This window comes from Lactuca saligna, chromosome 6 (assembly GCF_052625555.1).
Source record: "Lactuca saligna cultivar CGN05327 chromosome 6, ASM5262555v1, whole genome shotgun sequence".
NCBI lineage: Eukaryota > Viridiplantae > Streptophyta > Magnoliopsida > Asterales > Asteraceae > Lactuca > Lactuca saligna.
The window spans coordinates 31,098,833-31,111,030 of record NC_136422.1 but is presented as its reverse complement, the minus strand read 5'-3'; the positions used below and the strand labels follow the sequence as shown (position 1 = coordinate 31,111,030).

The following is a 12,198-nucleotide window of genomic DNA, read 5'->3' as shown; positions in this document are numbered from 1 at the left end:
GTTTAGGAATTGAGGAGTTCAATTCCCAAGACACATCGTTACCCAGGGTGGAAATTCATAAGGAACCTTTCAATTGATCAAAACCATAGAGAAACAGTCAGCACCGAAGGCGTTAGCAGAAATACGCCAAGATTCTGGGGTCTTGCTGACCTACTGTCTTAGTTCCTTTGGAACTTCTCGAAAAATACGAAACCCCTCCCAACTTTGACCCTAAAGGGAGCAACCCTTGACAGGAAGAGAAACAAGAAGAAGAAACCTCTAGAACTCCGGTATGACCGACCGAATTCCTCTAGAAACACTCACTCTGGGAAGGCTTAGTACGCTTCGGAAAGCATGGAAAGCCAATACCCCAAATAATTGTGTCTTTCGAGATTCTTGTCAGAATCAGCCCTGTAACTCGCTCCTTCAATCTACTCCCGCGAGTTTAGTAAAGTACACTCTACCCAACACGTCCCAAATTTACAAGAAGTACCTATCCGACAAGACTCTTGCAATTCCCCTCGACGAGATCGAGTTCCGCAAGAGCCTCACCTTCTCAGAAGAACCATGGTGACCATGGAACGAGGTCAAGCGGATGAAACAACGCCACTTCCCATTAGTGAAAGTTCGCTGGAATATTAACCACGGACCTAGAGTCACATGGGAGCGCATGAGTCAGTCGATTAGGAAGTATCCTCACTTCTCGGCTTGATTATTCATGCCTACCCCCTTGCCTAACTTCAAATTTCGGGACGAAATTCCCTTTAACGGGGGGATGATGTGACAACCGTCAAATTCTGGTCAATTCAAAGTCAAATAAAGTCAACGAGTCAAACCGGTCAGCTCAACTAACCTTGTGTATTAGGGTTAGTGTTATGTTCGTATTGTATAACTTGCTATGTTAATGGTAAAACATCACAGGAGAAAAGTTTGTGTTAAAAATTTCCTAAGCCTTCGTACTAATCAAGAACTAAACTGTGTTCGCATTTGGAATGAAAAATTTTGTGAATCGCATTTGATTAATTAGGTTAAAATGCGAAGGTGATTAATGCGAAGTTGGATTTAGCTTTGCTATAAGTTTCAATCGATTTTGAAATTGAGTATTGTTCGCATTTGTATGAGTGTAGTCGATGAATCGATAAAGCAAGAACATATGAGTTTTTGATTCGCAATTGGATTGATGATTGAGGGATGATTCGTGAAGAAAAACGCGAAGTCAAGGACTATGAAATTGTTGTTTGCAAGAATTTAAAAACTCGATTGTGGAGTTGTTAATGCTCATTTTGCGAAAGTAAAACAATCGAGTGTTCGCATCTATGAATCAATTTGAAGTCAATTGGGTTAATATTCGCATATGGGTTCAACATATGAAAATTTTGATTTCGCAAGTTTAGAGTTCAAGAACTAAACTGTGTTCGCATCTGGAATGAAAAATTTTGTGAATCGCATTTGATTAATTAGGTTAAAATGCGAAGGTGATTAATGCGAAGGGATGCGAAGGGTGTAAGAATGAAGATGCGAAGTATTTCACAGTAGAATGCGAATTGGGGAAGAAAACAGAAGATTTCAAATATTGTCCCTGGAGTTTCGCATTTTTGGAAATAAATACTCAACTTCGCAAATGGGGGTCATAAAATGATGAAATTGCAGAATTTTTAAAGAGATACACACACATAGACAACCACACATATATTTAGAAAATTAAACTAAAAATGGGATATAGACAATTATAAGACATTGTTCTTGACTTTTGAGTCCAAAGACGTATGATCCGAACTTTAATTGTGAAATCGTCCTTGATTGAGTCAATTTCCTTTATAGGAGTAATATATTCCATTGTGCCTTGCAAGTTAAAAAAAAAAAAAAAAAAAAAAAAAAAAAAAAAAAAAATTCAAGTCACAAGCAACCACCCCACACCCACTCTATGACCAGCCATACCTCCCCACCTTACCTATGTCACTTCAATGTTCCCTTACACTCAAATTTCACTCACTCCCACGTTTTTGAGCTGGAACAATCAACCACACTCCTCATTTTCTCTCATTTCTCTCATTCCACTAAGTAACAAACATCACTTTTTCTCTCAAACTCTTCTACACAAATTTTCGAGATCCAAGGCTGGATTCAAGTGTTCTTCCACACTTAGTAAGTAAAAATTCATCCTCCCTATTATTATTTCACTTCATTCTACTCAAATCTTTGGTTGCTTACACAAACTCCCTAACTATGATGTTAGATTCTCGAAAACCTTCAAGGCATCTCCAAGTGTTCTTGAATTAAACACTTCCATTCTTCAACAATCATCTACTGAAATCACTCAAGGTGAGTTCATACCCCTACGTTTTCATGTTTTCTCAAGTTTTCAGGGGGAGAATACAAGTTAAAACACTAAGAACATAACTAAATTTCTCTAACAGCCTTCATCAGAAAAGTTCAACTCCATTCACGGACTGTTTTGGGCATCTTAAATATTTTTTTTTCAAAACTGTACAAGGTGCAAATAGTTCAAGTTTTTAGCTTTAAAATGGCTACTTGCACATCTCCATACGATTTTTCTACAATTTATGGCGATTTTTACAAAACTGCCTATCACTTCAAACAACAATCCGGACCAGTCTGTGATTATGGACTTTTTCACCCAAGTTAGAGGTCATTATAAATTGTGATAAAAATTATGAGCAAACTAGACACATTTTGTGAACTCTCAGAATTTACGGATCTAGTTTTCGACTTTGTATGATTTTTCTATGATTTTTCCGAAACAGGGCAGAATTGCTAAATTTTACCAACAGCATGTAAATATCATAACACTTTGTATTATGTTGAGCAAAGTGTATAATCATAAGTTTTAATGTTTGAATGTGTTTCCTAGTTAGTTTATCATTATGAACTGAAACTAAGACATTCATACTAAATATTATCCATTCATTTTGGAACACGTATTATTTAACTATAAAAAGTATAGTTTGAATATATTTATAACACTAATACATTTCCATAAAAGGGTTCATACATATTATACACATTTTAGATAAACTATAATAGGTATAGTTTATGATACATCACTCTACGCACTCGTACCAGAAGTGTACATTCATATAAGAAAGATTTCTATTCGCACACATTTCACGTAAGTTAATCTATGGTTTGATAAATTCACAACACTAATACATTTCCATAAAAGGATTCATACATATTACATACATTTTAGATAAACTATAATAGGTATAGTTTATGATACATCACTCTGCGCACTCGTACAAGAAGGGTACATTCATACAAGAAATATTTATATTCACACACATTTAACGTAAACTTGTTATCCTATATTGTGAGTTTCTCTATTTCTCTCTCTCTCTCTCTCTCTCTCTCTCTCTCCCCGTACGTCCGAGTGCGAGAATATAATTCCTGGTAGTTATAATCAGAATCTCCTTGAGGGAGAACGTGATACTTGTATATAGATCTATATTGGGATTGACACCCCACACCTTGCTGCTAGCTACAGTTGGACCTGCAGGTCTACGGGTGACAAATGTCATTTTATTTTTCGCGACACTGAGAACGTCGTGGCAGGTTCACATAGTCATAGTATGATTACAACGGCTCACATAGGGAACAATCCATAAGTTTACGGGATTTTATTTTTAAAACCTAAATGAGTTTTATGTCGATTTAAAATTACCTTTTTTATCTCTATGAGTACAGATATTACTGTACACTTTTGGTTTTGGTAGTTACGACTACACATCATTTGAAACCACATTTATACTTTTAAGTATGGTCAATACTTGTTATTACTCGGTCCTCTAATTTAGGACTACGTATATATAATGTATTAACAAACCTGAGAACATATAGAAATTTCATTTAGTTCAAACATGTCCATGTCCATTTAAATACATAACATTTTCTATTAATAAGAAAGATTACTTATACATTTTGGTCTTCAGTCATAAGACTACCTTACACAGATTTTAAAGAAAATATAGGATTTTCTGGATACATATTCTGACGCTTTTACAAGGAAAACGATTTACTTTTCTAACGAAATCTCTTATGAACTCACCAACCTTTGTGTTGACACTTTTCAAAACTACTTGTATTCTCAGGAATTCAGTGAAAACAGGAAATCAACAACGTTTTGAGGATGGGACGATAAATCGTCAAACAATTCATTTTGTATTATAATGTAATTGATGTGAATCATGTAAACATGTGCTTTGATGTAACGTTTTCAATTATATTTGTGTTGGTTGTATTTACTTTGAGCACTATTATACTCATTGTTGTGATACTCTACATGAAGTCCTCCACCCCCGGACGTTTCCGCCATCCTTGGTTTGGGGGTGTGACATTTAATTATAAGGATAAGCATAAAACTTAATGAATTCCCAAAATACTACATATTCCATTACACATAAAAGGCATACCGCATAATGGCTCATGACCTCACATCATTCCACCAGATTCACAATCTTTCACTGTTCCTCAGACGTATAGTCTCATACTATTTCATCAACACTTGAAGACTCACGACCTAATGTTGATCCATCTGACTCATAATCTTATATTTTTCTATCAACATACCATACAATTCATATAGAATGAATCGTACAACCAAAAAATCAATGTTATAAATGCTATAATAGTCTAATCATACATATATACTTTAGCAGTACTATCACAATCTACCACAAGGGTACATAATGTCACGCGTATTTTACTAAAAAAAACTAACTTGAATTTGAGAGCTAAAAATCACACACTCACGTCCTTGAAGGAATTAGATACACAAACAATCTAGATCAAATAAAGGTCAATCCTTAGTATAGTATTTAAGTCCAACTAGGTTTGACCAAAAGTCAAACTGGTTAAAAAATCAACGGTCAATTCGTCAAAGTCAATGGTCAACATGCTGCAACCAAACTCCTGATTGCACCACAATCACTATGCGACAAAATAGTTACAAACCCACTTTAATTCTTGTGCATCGACCCTTCCTTAGTCATGTCGTGCTTTTCGATGAAGAACCCTTCTTCCCATTAAGCACTTGATCTATTAGTACCAAGGCTCATATTTTCCAAAATACCTAAAAATACGGTCTTAATAAATAAAGTTTTCAACTTTATCCATTTTCATGCCTCTAACGCTAACAACTATAATCCTTGGTCTAAAATGGGTCTAAAATGACACAATCTTCATACATGGTTCAAATGGAAAGATAAGCATGCAATCAAAACACTACAATAGATGTAGAGGATCAACCAAAACCACCTTTAGACCTAAAGTTTTCCAAAGTCCATAGGAATCATGACAAAAGGGACTAAACAAGCTAAAAACCTAGATCTAGTTTATAAAAGCCTTAAATGTTAGAACTTGAAGACTTCAAGGCTTCAGAAGGTTATTAAAAGCTAGATAATCTATGGAGTTTGCTTCACTTGGCACAAAATAGAAATCAACTTCTTTAAATCCCACTATAAGTAACCAAAATCTAAGAGAGCAAGGTATGAAAGCTATGGGTTCTTTATGAGGGTGAAGGTTAATGATGAGAGCAAACCCTAGAAGTTAGCTTTTTTAAATAGGGTCCAAATCCTGAAACTAGGGTTTTTGTGCAAATAATGGTGCACACTTGACCATCACTTAGTTCACGTCGTGCCTAAGGGTTAAGCTTCATGTTGTGACCAAAGCTTGGATGCGTCGCAAAGTTGCTCCCTAAAAAAACTTATCCATTCTTAATTACTTGAAATTACATAAATTGGTATAAAACATAACTGGAAAGTAGGCATTACATTTAATCGTTTAACATGATGATATCTTAGATGCTTAGAGTAAGTATGTATATCATTTGGAGATGAATCTGTTTTCACAATAGGTTTTTTCTTGTAAATCTATGAAATTTGCACCATAACACTCTCTATACTATTCTATATGTTTATCCCCTAGAAATATCTACCCTTAATCCCAAGTAAAAATGGTCAATAATGTGAGCAACATGTGTTGTCCTTGTAAGGACTCACTTAGTCCATGCAAAAGCCAACTCAAGTGTCATCCAAATCTGTGTAGTCAATCAAGTCGTATGGGAAATCAACGAGGGGTCACTTGTACCCCATGTACTACAAGTTTGTCCCATTTGGCCTATTTTTCTTCACCAAAGTTATATACATAAACACACAAAATAACCTTTCAATAACACTCAATGTATGCTACGTGATTGTTTTTAACAATCTAAGCAACGTATAATATTGCTTACTAAAAGGTAGATGTTATTGATTATGAGTTTGTTGACGATGATAAATGATATGGAGAAGATTAGACCTATTTTGGCTGGATTTTATGGGTAAAGTTGATCATTTTATTTTGATTAAGCCTTAACAATAAACCTGTAATAAACTATATGAATTGATTAAAACCATTGGTCTAAGGCCATCTTCAATGGTAGTTTAATGGGGAGTTTAATCTCATTAAACTCAAAATCCCCATTGTAGGTTAATGACATGGCACTTAATAGAATGGGGAGTTCAATCCCCATTGAACTCCACACTCTCTCTCCTCTCACACACATATAAATGATGTGGCAATCCATTAAATTGTATTGGGTTTAATTGAGTGTAGAGTTTAATAGGTAAAATTGTATTGTGAGTGGAATGTACATGTGATAATCCATTGAACTCATTTGAGTAATGAGTTCAATGCATTGAAGATGACCTAAAAGACTTCTTATGTGGCACCAAGGCTCGTATGTAGCGGCACACCTCAACAAACGATACTTTGATTAACAAAACTGATTGTTTAAATTACGGTTTAAAATATCTTTATACTAAATCTTTCGTATTTTCACTTAAAACCTTAACAAAAGGTTTATACTATATCGGTATGGTGTTGTAGTATGTTTTTCAACCTAACTGGTTGAGAATTCAACAATAATACTTTTTAGAAGTAAATTAAAGATGGTGTATGTAGTTGCTGTTAAAAAAAAATAGTAAGTTTAGTTGCTTAAAAAAAAAAAAAAAAAAAACTTATTTGGGCCTAATTTCATCTATCCTTCACTACACGAAGTCATGAACCCTAGCCCAAACATCTCACATAGTTTTTTTAATGCCATATAACTTTCTTATCTACATATGCTTCTCAAACATTTTGTAGATTATTAATAAAAGTAATGAACATAAATAATTAATCTTAGACAAAATTAATGAAAACGAAAATGATGAATTGACAAAAAAGAAACAACATTAAGATCTCGATTGTTATTAGCACTTCATGTTTGGAATCTCGAATCCAATGGAGCGATAAAGGAAAATAAAACATGAAGATCAACAAATACATTATTCCAACGAGTTTAATCCCTCCTTTTTCAATGATTATCCTCGTCTAAAAACTCAGGATCCTTGGGCTTCGGCACAGGGCTACGAATGACATCATCAGCATCAAATGCCCGACCTGCTCTCATACTTGTTGCCAATATCGACAAACCACTTAGCATTCTACCACTCTTTGTCTTCTTCTTAATGTCATGGACACCGGAACCCTCTTTAGCCTTAAGCATCGCCGCCTCTTTCCGTCGCTTATACCTTTTCCAAGCCGCCTGTATAAAACACGCCGCCCAAGTCCTCCACTGATGTGAATGAACCCTAAAAGTATGTCTCAATTTCTTGCTATGAAGCTTTCGGAACTGTGTAGCGACAAATTTCAAATCTTTTGAAGTAAGAGCAAAAGCTTCCACCTCAGATATGGCGGTGACTGTTCGTGTGGATAACGGGATGATAACTTTCGGACGTGGGTCCAGCGACCATGTAAGCAGTTCCTCGCCGCAAAAGTCTCCCGGACCGATCTCGCACTGGTTCAAGAAACCCGACCGGCCGCCGCCGGTGGTGTAGGAATCTAAACGACCTCGCATTATAAACAACATCTCGTTCGTTGGATCGTCTTCTCGAAGCAAACAAGTCCCCGGTGTGCATATCACAGGTTTTAATCTCTCACATATCGCATCCACTGTTCGTTCATCCATTTGATCAAATAAAGGAACCTGTTTAATCAACATAATCAATCATTGGAGTTGAAAAAGATGAACAGATCAAAGAAATATTAAGTCATAACTTGTGACTCAACTCACCCGTCTGACTAACTCAGCGCAAACATAACGTTTGACGTCTCTTCGGAGATCTAATGGAAGGGCTCGAAGAATCTCTTCTTCATCAACCCCACGAGTTGTAATCCATTTGTAAAGATCATGTCTGCGTACACGTTCTCTCATTTCGAGTGGCAGGTGTCTGTGGCGCATCCATTGTTCAGTATCCATTCGTTTCACCCTGTACTCCTCTAATCGTTTAGTTCTTGACTCCAGGTATTGCTGCTCTCAAAACAACATAAAGTTCGTTAATTGCTACCCAAATTGTTTAAAAAAGTCAGAAAAGAAACTCGACTTACTTGCATGTTTCCGATCAGCAACGCGAAAAGCACTAGTCCGGTGATCCCGATGAGTATGCAAAAGTGTGTTTCTGCTATAAATGGACTCGCTTGAAGTTCTTGTCCCGCTGAACTGCAAAACTCGAACAAACAATTTGTTAAAAAAAAAGGACTTTTTGGTATACGGGTTTTCAAGATTTTGGTTTTTTTTTAAGGTTTACCTTAAACCTCGGAGGCCCCACCAGAGACAATACGAGTACTTCTTAAAGAAATTTGCAGAAGCAATATTGTAGTTCACTGAATCTTCAACCAATCCGTACTGAAAGTTGTTAGCATCTGCACATATAATGGACACATTGCTCGTTGGGAACCATGCTACTCGAGGAGGGAGATTGACATTAACACAGTCGAAATATCTATGTTTGCATTCGGTTTCAATATCACATATTTCCACCCAACATAACCCTTGTCTTTCAATGGCTAAAAGATACCACATTGCTCCGATAACCTAATTCACAATATTACAATCAAGATTTTGAATCTTATAACCTTATCTTTGAAAAAAGAGAAATACGAAAGATTTGATAGATCGATAGATGAATTACATGAGCAGCCAACATGAAAAGAACGAGATTGTAAGCAGCTCCAACCCAAGCTACATTAGCCACAAGACCGGCTTGCTTTGATATATGAGACCCTAATCTAAATGTAAGCCAAAGCCTTAGAATGAACTGAATCATGATTAAGTATAGGACGCTTGTTTTTGTACTCATCATCTCGGTTTTATCCACAATGTGGAACCAAGTCATCACCTGAAATATATAGCAGATTATCTTTTACTTAGATATGCGGAGTCTTCGATTAGATTCATAGACACATTTACATATATATATATATATATATATATATATATATATATATATATATATATATATATATATATATATATATATATATATATATATATATATATATATATATATATATATATATATAGAGAGAGAGAGAGAGAGAGAGAGAGAGATAGTATATAATTAACTAATTGTAGCGAAGAATACCTGTGGTACAGGGAGTGTAGCCAAGAGGTCGAGCCAAAATTCACCTCTTAGATACTTTTGAGAAATACTTGAAGCATCAAGAATGAGCTCCCCTCTTCCAAGTAAGCGGGAAGAAGGTGCCACGTAAGCAGTACGAAACCGAACGTAAATCTTGATTGCATAAAAGATATCAACAATGGTACGTATGATAGTGAGGGATATCTTGAGGGTAACATCTTCATCTAGACACATTCCATCTTTGATTATAGGCAAGTAAAAGAAGAGAGGGTCTACAGCAAGTGAAACGAGAGCTGCGATTAGAAAGAGTTGGTTCCATTGATTCAAAGTTGATCCTCGAGGATCAAGAATTGTGTTATTGGTTTTTGCATAGTCTTCTGAGAACACTCTTGAAAGCTTTTTTGTAAATTTGGTATCATCTTTCATAAAGGGTGGAGTATTTGGCTCTGGGGTTTCCACATCAGCATCGAATCTGGCAGAAAAAAGAATATCAAGATTATGAACATGAACATATGACATCAATCGTGTTTAAGAGAAAGATTTAATTTTATAACCTGATATATCGTCTAGAGCTAGACATTGTGTTCGAATAACACAAATTGCTGAGATCTATAAGTTTATTTGCTATTGACTGTAAATGATATGTATTTTATAGAGAAGATGAAGAAAAGATAGATGGAGAGAATTGAGGGTATATTACGGTAATTGGCAATTTGTGCCGATTAAATTGAAAAAGTTTTGAGAGCTCAATTTAATTTCTAGCATGGAAAGTGATCTGATAAAAGACTTTTGAATTCTTATTTTTGTCTGTTGTTCTTTTCAAGTGTTAAACTTGCTAGAGTACAAGAAGAAGAATTTATAGAATTATATTTATAGATACAAACCAAGATGTCATTTGACTATGAAAGTTTGATCCACTATTTTTCCTTGGGTCAGGAACATTTTTGAAAAACGGTAATAAAATTTTAACATTTGACAAAATTATTTTCAAGAAATCATTCGTTTATTAGCCAAATTGGTGACACGGTAAGTACTATAAAATGATGATAGGCAAATAGATATATTAATTGTGGAGTTTCCGGAGTATTCTTTATGACAAAAGAAACACAACAAGGAATTTAATGAAAGAGACTCATCACAATCAAGAAGGAGCATTTTCTAATTTTGTAGCCAAATGGCATTTGGGATCTTCAGATTCTATGTCATCCTACTCACCAAAGACAATGTGAGGATACTAAACATAAGAATGAAACTTTTATCCATTTTCATAAGACGAAAATCCAACAATCACTTTTCCAGTTGAAATCATAATTGTTATCCATACAGACATCACCCGAAACCTTTAAGTATTCCCTAGTTCTTCTGTTAACAAGCTTTTCTTGACATCCGATAAAGTAATGGTATCTTAAGTTCTCTACCTTAAATTAAAGAATTAACAAAACTCGTGCACCTTTCACCGATAGAACACAAAAGAATCATTACCGTTTGTTCTTCTTACATCTTCATGTCCACAACCTATCATCACACATGCTAAGGTGCTCCATCTCTCATCTTGTAGATACTGAACGTCTTCAAGAGAATCAAACGTTTTGTCGATGATTTCGTAAGGTATATTTTTTCAAACTTTTCCAGATACTCAAAGTTGTCGTGTGTATGCTAAGTTCCGGAATCAACTGCTTACCTATGGCGACATCGAATGTGGTGAGTGCCCATTTTTCCATCTCCTCTAGAGCAACTCGTGACATATCTAGAGGGAGTTGGTTTAATTTATAGACAACCCAATGAACACAATTCCTTCAAAAGATCCCCTTCATAAACCACTACAACTTGATGAAATTGTCTTCTCCTTTCCATTTTTCAGTATGAAAAGACATACATGATGTATCATAATCAAAATGAAAGATTGAAAGAGAGATTGAGGTGGGAGAACTGATTTTTGAATCTGACATCTTGTCTAGCCTGGTAAATGTGTCGTGTTGTGGTGGGTTGCGACATAAATATGTTGAAACACTTTGACTTGGTGTCATGTTGTCTCAACACATTACTTAAGCGAGTTGACATATATTATCTAAAACCATTTAGTTCACATTGGGTTCGTATCCGATTAATGGGATTACGGTTTGGACCTTGTAAATGTATTGTATCGTGGCTAAATGGCTTGAAATAGCTTGACCATTACCTTACATGTTTAATTTAATGTTATATCGAACCTTTTACTTAAACGGAACGTCTTATGTTACCCAACCCCGTTCACTTTTTTTGGGTTAGCAAATTACAAGAAATGGGCATTTGTAACTAAAATATTAGAGACTGATTAATCAATCTTAAGTACCATGTATCTGGGACTTGAATTAATCTCGGATATATCAGGGACTGATTTTGATGTGTGGTTTATTAGTGACTGACCATGCTTCTTTGAGACAAAAATTTAGTCTATACTATGTTACATAACTTTACATTTTGAGGAAACATATTAGATACTAAATTTCAGTCTCACTATGATGTCTCATTTTTCAACAAGCTTCCTAACGTAGTGGTACTTTCTGATTATATGTCTGTTAGATGCCATTTTATGCATCTTTTAGGGTAATTTTCATTATCATTTTAGTATCATATTTTGTACATTTTCATGTCACTTAGATAAATAATGTTCAGCTCATGTCTTTCGTTAGAATTCCCGTACTGCTCTTGTTTTTATGTCAATTTCAAATAGTTTGAGTGGAGTAGTGATTTAGGAGCAGTTGGATGCGTGTTTGGA

General features: G+C 35.2%; 1 protein-coding gene across 1 annotated transcript; it reads right to left on the bottom strand.

The window, feature by feature from the left end:
• Window positions 1-7,333: 7,333 nt before the first annotated feature.
• LOC145001256 (protein CNGC15b-like) lies at window positions 7,334-10,020 on the bottom strand. Its single transcript, XM_078960623.1, has 7 exons — window positions 9,995-10,020; window positions 9,444-9,912; window positions 8,991-9,197; window positions 8,607-8,893; window positions 8,407-8,518; window positions 8,093-8,329; window positions 7,334-8,005 (listed from the first exon to the last, which is right to left on the bottom strand). The coding sequence occupies exons 1-7, from the start codon at window positions 10,018-10,020 to the stop codon at window positions 7,334-7,336; spliced, it is 2,010 nt and encodes a 669-aa protein (XP_078816749.1).
• Between the last annotated feature and the right edge of the window lie 2,178 nt (window positions 10,021-12,198).

Bases quoted from the DNA above. Each gene is read 5' to 3' on its own strand.
- LOC145001256 (XM_078960623.1), bottom strand. From the start codon at position 10,020: ATGTCTAGCTCTAGACGATATATCAG. The intron at 9,198-9,443 runs GTATTCTTCGCT...TATATATTTCAG, and splicing joins CTACACTCCCTGTACCACAG to GTGATGACTTGGTTCCACAT. The intron at 8,006-8,092 runs GTGAGTTGAGTC...TTGATTAAACAG, and splicing joins GCGCTGAGTTAGTCAGACGG to GTTCCTTTATTTGATCAAAT.